Source organism: Bombus impatiens, unplaced genomic scaffold (genome assembly GCF_000188095.3).
Source record: "Bombus impatiens unplaced genomic scaffold, BIMP_2.2 scf_0640, whole genome shotgun sequence".
NCBI classification, from domain to species: domain Eukaryota; kingdom Metazoa; phylum Arthropoda; class Insecta; order Hymenoptera; family Apidae; genus Bombus; species Bombus impatiens.
In genome coordinates this window covers 673,381-680,880 of record NT_177059.1, presented here as the reverse complement: position 1 = coordinate 680,880, position 7,500 = coordinate 673,381, and the positions used below count along the sequence as shown (strand labels likewise).

Sequence of the window (7,500 nt, the reverse complement as noted above, 5' to 3'; positions counted from 1 at the left end):
ATCCATCCATCCATCCATCCATCCATCCATCCATCCATCCATCCATCCATCCATCCATCCATCCATCCATCCATCCATCCATCCATCCATCCATCCATCCATCCATCCATCCATCCATCCATCCATCCATCCATCCATCCATCCATCCATCCATCCATCCAATCCATCCATCCACCCATCCATCCAATCCATCCATCCATCCAATCCATCCATCCACCCATCTATTCATTCGTCATTCACTTTTTTATTTATGTCCATGTATGTATGTATATATATATATATGTGTGTGTGTTTATATAATTATATTTGCACACACACGCGCGAGCGCACACACACACACACACACACACACTCTCTCTCTTTCGTTAGTTTCTTGTCGTATCGTTATCACGGCGATCACAGAAATCGTGACTGTTCGGTCCGTTGACGAATCTTTGGCGTAGCGCTTAGCACACACTATTGCACGTATCTTTTTGTACTCTTTTCAGTCGGAGCAGAAGTCGGATGCACCTAAAGATAAGGATGCACCTGTCGCTGTCCCTGCTCCACAGGTAACGTGGCTTTATTTTTCTCTGATCCTTGCTTCGTATCCTTCCGATTGTACGTCCATCGCTCTACGTTTTCCTATGCTGGAACTATTCTCGACTTACCATTTATACACTTCTTTCTTTCTGCACTTTACACCTTGGGATCAGTTTCTCCCGGTATCTCGTTAGCCTCGATCCTTTTCAGCGTGGACATCCTGTTTCCGCGCCTCGATGCTTTTCATCGCTCTTTCGTGTCGTACATCTTTCTTATCGTAAAATTACTTTCGTTTTGCCGTCTGTTTTGCGAATCGGCAAAGCATGGCTCCTAATTCAAACATAAACGATCGTTGAACTTTGTCCGTTTGACTTGCAGGAAAGTCAGCCGGTCCAGAACACCACCACCGAAAGCACCGCTTAACCAAGAGTAATGGTACCACTACAACAAAAACACTCCTTTTAATATATAACACCAACACCCGTTATACACCGAAGCAACAGCAACGACAACAGCAACCGCAGCAGCAACAATATAACATAACAAATGAAAAAAGTTAAAAAAAAAGCGAAACAAAAAAAAGCAAGAAATGGAAGGAAATTGCGGAACATCGCTCCACACTCTCCCCGGCAGAGAAAGAAGAATAAGAAGCGTGTCCGATATGCTGCCGGAATTAGTTGATAGAATACGCTGGGAAGCCTCGTCGCGAAGAAGAAACACGATCCACGACATGTATCGACTACGAGCGAGCAAACTCTCGAGTTGGACTTACCGCCGTACGACCACCGTTTTTCATTATATTTCTGTGAAAATTTACAGATTTTCGATTGTGTAAATCTCGTCACTCGTCGAAATTCGAAAGATTGTAAGAAAAAGCGATCGGAAGAGACGCGGGAAAGAAACGTAGCCGATGAATGACGGTTTTATTCCGCGAACTGGGACGAAACGGCGGTAAGTCGTGTATTTTGGAGTATTTCGTCCGACGACGGCGGTGAAAATGGCAAAGAAAATGCGCGATTGTAACGCAACGAATTTCGTTCTGCGTCAAGTTACGAAAGTTAGGTAATCTCGATCGTGGAAGAAACAACGAAGAGAGAGAAGAGAAGAAACACGGTGATGGGCTACACAATACGAATTCGAATAGGCGAAAGTGGTATTTTTGTTCTTGTTTTTGCGTATTTATTGTTTCATACGTTTTAATTTTTCTTCAACGAAACGCATTCGATCGTTTTACGCATATATATATGTCTTTGAGTTTAACGCGATGCTCGCAGAGTTTTTCTCTTGTCCGTGTACATGTAATCGGTAAATGCGCGCGCGCGCCCCTGAAATCATAGGAATACGTTACTACGCGCGCTTACCTGTCATTGTGCCAGCCAGCTTAATCGTTTCAGTTTCTCTCGAAATTACTCCGTTCTTTTTTTTCCCCCCTCCCCCTTCATTGAAACGCAATGTTCGATTCGTTTCGAAAACCAGTCGTCCGTCGTGTCGCTTTTGTCTCTTCGGTCCTCGTTGGTTCGTGGCTTATATATGCTTTGCAAAATCGCAACGAGAAGATTCGTTCGATGATCAGCGACTAAACGCAATTATAAATCTCATAGAATTTTCTGTCCGATCGCGTAATTTAGCGACGCGAAACAAATTGGCGCGGTACCTTTTACGATCGCTCGTATCAAATGACGCGATCGATGCCCCAGGAGGGCACGAAACGTATTATCCGACGATAAGCAACGAGATGTCACGCGTAAGGCGTTAACCGAGAATCCGATCAATTTTTGCCGTAATTTTCGGTGTAACGAGTCGATAACGTTCGATCATGGTGGAAGAACTTTGCCGTCGTTGCTCGAACGTATCGATCCTCGGAGATGTCGGAAATTTCCTCTCGATTGACAATGCAAACCTGCGGTTTGTCAGTGAGTAAATGAGCGAGCGAGCGAGTGAATGCGCGAACGAGTGAGATAGAGCAAGAGAGAAAGAGAGAGAGATAGAGTGATAGAGAAAGAGAGAGAGGAATAGAGAGAGAGAGAGAGAGAGAGAGAATAAGAGAGGACGAAAGATTTATACACTTTTGCATGAAAACGGAACAATTTTTTAAATTTTAGTTTGTAGTTCTATCGTCGGAAAATAAAATGTACAATTTTCTTTCCAAACGCTTCGAAGTTGAGCGCGCAAATTCGTTGCATCAGATTTTATTTCATTTCATGCGAACAAGATATCTTTTAGTTTTTTTGTCTCTGTCTCAATCTGTGTCTGTGTCGTCATCGCAATCTTTTTTATGGTCGCTATCGTCCTATCGTAAGGCTATTTTGCGATCTTCGTTAAAACGGCTTGTGCGTTAGTCACCTCGAGTGCTTTTTGCAATAGAGCCTGGAACGGTGAAACACGATCGGGAGAAAAGAGCGACGAGGTGAAGACAGAGTGGAGAGTGTGTGTGCGTGCATGCGTACAAATATAGCGTAAAATGAGGAATAACAACTGCTGATCTTCGTGTTCCTCCGCGGTCGATCGAAATGAAAGCGGGAACAGGGAAGATGGTAGCGCGTCGGTTCGTCGTCGATTCGTCGTCGAATGCGCGCTGCTTGACGTTTCGCGTTTTTTTGTACGCGATCCATACAGAAGGATGTGTTGCCGCGGGACGCGAGCTAGCGACGAGGAAGAGGAGACGAAGAGCGTGAAAGAAAATAAGGTAAACGACTCCTGGACGCAGAACGTTGTAATTGTATGCGGAAAAAAGAACGATGCATGTGTTGGAAGTGAATATCGGAATTAAAAAAGAAATAGAAGCAAAGAGAAAAAAGAGGAGTCGTGCGCGGACCAGTATGCTAGCAGGCAACGTAACGTCGAACTTGAACCGCGTTTGAAGTGAACGGCGAGCACGGAGCGCGCACGGTCGCGAACGGTGATCCCTCGAACGAATTGTAACGTCGGCGCGTTCGCGTTTCGAAGGCCTGTGGAAATGCGTCGAGTAGGAATCGTACTCGGCGCTCTCGATACTCTCGTATCGTTCCCCCTAGCGCGGCGCGTGTCTTTGAAATCGCGCTCGTTTCTCCACGAGGAACGAGATCGAGAAGGTCGCGCGTCACGATTCGCGTACCACTCGCTGCGACAGTCAATTAGTTTTAATTCAGCTTTTCGCGAGGAGCGATCTCGATGATGAGAGAGACGTCCCGGATCGCGCGGGACGAAACGGATGATGAAAAAAGAAAAAGGAGCGAAAGAAAGGGGAGAATCGAGAGAACGCTCCCGTGTCTCGAAGAAGAGAGAGAGAGAGAGAGGGTAGTCATCTAATTACACGTAAAGGAGGAGACGTAAATCTTGCCGGTCGCGACACGGATGCGCCGCGTTTGCCGCGCGCGTCCCACGTGTCGCCGCTCGATCGAAACCACCCCGGCGATCCATCCTGCTCTCCTCGTCCTTGCCCCTTACCTTCATCTTTACCTTCCCCGTTATCCCTGTCTTCGCTTTCACCTTTATCCTTGTCCTTATCCTTACATCTCTCCTTACCCTCACCCTCACCCTTACCCTTACCCTTCCCTTGTCCGATTTCCGATCCGCATCTTTCATATTCTCATTTCCTCGAAACCCCAGTGAATTTTGTACCGAAATGCGAAACTTTGAAAAGCTACTTTCATATACGGAATTTAATTTTTTCACGAAACATGTGCATTATAAAAAATAAATGCCAAAAAAATCGCAAAACTCACGAACCGAAGGTGAAGTTTCTTACGTTTGCGTCGAGCTCACTTTCTTCTCCCTTTTCCCCGATCCTTTCGCGCGCTATTTCAGCAAAAGAAGTTGCGCTCCTCAACATCTTTTTTAACATCTTTATTCGAACGACCTTGGAGATGAGAGAAAGCTGCCTGCTGAACGAGCGTACGACGGTCGTTCGATTTTCCGTTGGTTTCGGAATCGATCGGCTCCGCTGAGATTCACTCACGGAAAGCGATCGGGAAGGAATCGGGCCGATAGACGTTGCCTTCGTCCGCCATACAGGCACTGGCTGCGATTTCCGCCAGGTGCGTGTCCTTGTGAGGAGGTACGGCCACTCTGTGAAATTTGCTCGCTGCCTCGAAGAACGCCTTCAACGCTCTCTCGGGTTGTTCCTCCTCCATCGCGGCGAATCCCTCGGCGTACAGGTGCTCGCACTCGCGCACCCGGTCCATCGGTTCTCGCAGGTTGATTCTTCGTCGACAGGACGAACATTCGATGGATCTGTCGGGATCTCGGGGACGCGGGTGTAGCTTGGAGCATCCCTCGGTCGGACACCTGCGATCGAAAAGCAATTCTCTCTCCCTCGCTCGCTCTCACTCTCTGCCTCGCTTCGCGAATGCAGGCGCGAATACGCGGTACTATACGTCGAAGAAACAAGTTCACACCTCAGTCTGACCATGTCGTTGGTCAAAGTCTCGAAGCGTGGCCAATCTTCGCGGCAAGCGGTACACTCGCAACGAAACCAGTATCTCGCGGCGAGAGTTCTCCGTCGATCCTCCAGGCTTCGTTTGGTGAAAATCGGCCCGTAGTTTTCAGCCACCGCGTCTCCGGCTCGGAGACTGCGAATCGCCCGAATCACGATAGATCGACCGACGAAGTATCTGTGGCAAGAGAGAGAGAGAGAGAGAGAGAGAGAGAGGACGATTTATCGAGTTAAAGCTACGCGCGTAGGTGTACGACGAACGGTCGGTCGGTCGGTATAGCTAAAGCTGTAGGGTACCTGGTTACCGCGGGATAACAGTCGTGATTGAAGCGTGCAACGGTCGGATAGATGGCCACCCCGATGTAAAGGGGCCTGCTACCGCGGAACCGATGTTCGTTTCCGAGTCGCGTCTCGAACACCTCGTGAGCGTTGAACTGCAGCAGCTGAAGATGTTTCAGCAGCAGACCGGCCACCGCGATTTCTCGATCGTTGGGCGTCTCTGAAACGCGAACAGCACGCTGCTGAAATTGCCGATGGACCGCGACACGGACCGCGCTCAAGTACCTCCGTCTCTCGTCACTGTCTCGAAAAAGCCGACTCTCTGCAAACACTTGAGAAGAAAGACCGCCATCAGCGATCTCTCGAAGAAATCCTTAGCCGTTCTGTGTTTCTCGTGCGTAACGAGATCGTACACCCGCAGATCGGCCGCGTCTCCTTCCACGAGTTTCTCTCGCTCCGTTCCACGAGGGACTTGCTCCGCGGGTTGCTCGCGTCTCGAATCGCGCAGTTTCCTCCTTCTCGAACGACGTTTCGCCGACTTGCTAAGTTTCGCCTGTGCTTGCGTGCACGGTCGTGCGACCTGTTCCTTCTCGTTGCAACTTAACGCGCGGCAGATCTCGATGCAGCCGGTCAGTCCGCTCTGAGTGGTCATTCGCAGAGCGAGCATGCTCAAAACGCTCATACCCGAACCTGACGAAACGACGGAAGCGATTGCCTCTCGGTGCGAAACACCGTCTATATCGATTATTTCGAGAATCGCTCGTTCCATACTACCTATCAGTAGCGCGAGAACTTTGCACTCGTATTTATGGTAGCTGGCCATCGCCGCGTCTCTGCACTCTCTGCCGCAGAAGGCGACGCTGCTGCAGTCCGGACATCCTATCGGTGCTACGAATCTGAAAGGACGACGGGCATCTGTAGGAAGTTGCCGACATGGAGCGTACGCGGCGGAATCGAGCCGTCACTCACCTCGAGAAACAATGTTGACAGTGCGTACCGAAGAATTCCGGCAGCAGAGTAGCCGCGTACGGCGCCTCCACGACCAACCTGTCCCCCGGTTCGATCGGTTCGGCGGCGATCGCTCGTTTGCCCGCGTTCTCCGTCTCCTCGATGTCGAGCAAGGTGGAGGCGCCCGGCAGCCGCGGATTCTCGTCGCTGGCCAATCGGGCCGCAGCTGCGAACGAATCGAAAGCGAACCTAACGAAAAACGCGCGTTTCTCCGTCGTGTCGTCTTTTCGCGATATTCCTTCGATCGATCGACGGAATCGAAACGTCTCCGTTCTTCTCCGTTGGGGCGACAGCCACGAATCGCCACTCACCTACCTTTATCACGCGACGACGTTCTCGCGGGCAACAGCTTCTTTCCGTTCGCACGTACGAACGTCTCGCACGCCTTCTTCGTCCGAGCAAACGTCGTCCTGAAACAGCACTTTTCCTTTCAGCCGGGTTTTCGTCTTTCGCCTCGTCGTCTCGACTCGTCCAGACTCACCGTAGCTCGTTGGGCAGATCGCCGTCCATTTCCTCGACGAAACTCAAATCGCGAAGGGCGAGCTCGAGCTCGTTGCAGGCGAGAAACGTCTCGGCTCTGGCTAGGAGCGCGAGCGGTAGTCCGAGACCTCGATCGACCGTGCGGCATTTTCCTGAAACGGGACAAGGGGGAAAAGAGAGAGAGAGAGCGAGCGAGAGAGGAAGGAAACCGATCGGACGATCGATCGACGGATGGATCGTCGCGAGTCTACTCGCCAAGAGAGAAACAAACCTGGAAGGGGAGCGCGAAGAACGGCTTGACCGAAGAGCAACAGAGCTTTCCGTCGATCGCCTGCGGTCGCGGCCTCGAATCCCTCGAGCCTCCTCGCTCTGGACACGTCGGCGTCCTTGCCGCGGTACAGAATCTCCGTTCGATTCAACGTTTCCAACACCGTGTCCTTCACCTTGGCATCTGTGAAGATGGCTCGAATCCTTTGCTCGTCGCTGGTCAGCCGTCCGAAAACCTGGCAGATCCACCGCTCTCCGGCGACTCGCGTCGCGTTTTCGCTGAAATCTCGGAAGAATCCCTTCTTTCCGGATCTGAGAGTCTCCAGCGAGCACAGGTCCCTGTAAGATGAGTCCGCTCGCGCCTCGTCGATCGCGTTAATTCGCTGCATCTCCAACTCGCTCGGATCTCCGTGAACGCTCGCGCTCGAAAGCGGCGAATTTCGGCAGAATTTCGGCAGAATTTCGGCAGAATTTCGGCAGATACGGTAGAGATAGCACGTATACGAGCGAAAAATGCGGCGAGATCGGGT

At 50.6% G+C, this 7,500-nt stretch overlaps 2 protein-coding genes across 3 annotated transcripts in view; one reads left to right on the top strand and one right to left on the bottom strand.

Annotated features, from left to right (window-relative positions):
• LOC100746188 (Y-box-binding protein 1) overlaps nucleotides 1-3,313 on the top strand; it is a gene marked incomplete in the record, with an annotated part of 8,843 nt that extends 5,530 nt beyond the window's left edge. The window contains 2 exon segments of one of the 2 annotated variants that reach the window (XM_012389316.3): nucleotides 489-551; nucleotides 901-3,313. In XM_012389316.3, coding sequence (XP_012244739.1) covers nucleotides 489-551; nucleotides 901-945 — 108 coding nt within the window. 2 annotated transcript variants of the gene reach the window in all.
• On the bottom strand, nucleotides 1,955-7,494 carry LOC100746065 (SET and MYND domain-containing protein DDB_G0273589). Its single transcript, XM_012389318.3, has 9 exons — nucleotides 6,975-7,494; nucleotides 6,705-6,855; nucleotides 6,539-6,633; nucleotides 6,185-6,389; nucleotides 5,990-6,111; nucleotides 5,501-5,905; nucleotides 5,234-5,435; nucleotides 4,899-5,114; nucleotides 1,955-4,788 (listed from the first exon to the last, which is right to left on the bottom strand). Exons 1-9 carry the CDS (start codon nucleotides 7,357-7,359, stop codon nucleotides 4,452-4,454), a joined length of 2,118 nt encoding a protein of 705 aa, XP_012244741.1. The 5' UTR covers nucleotides 7,360-7,494; the 3' UTR covers nucleotides 1,955-4,451.
• Between the last annotated feature and the right edge of the window lie 6 nt (nucleotides 7,495-7,500).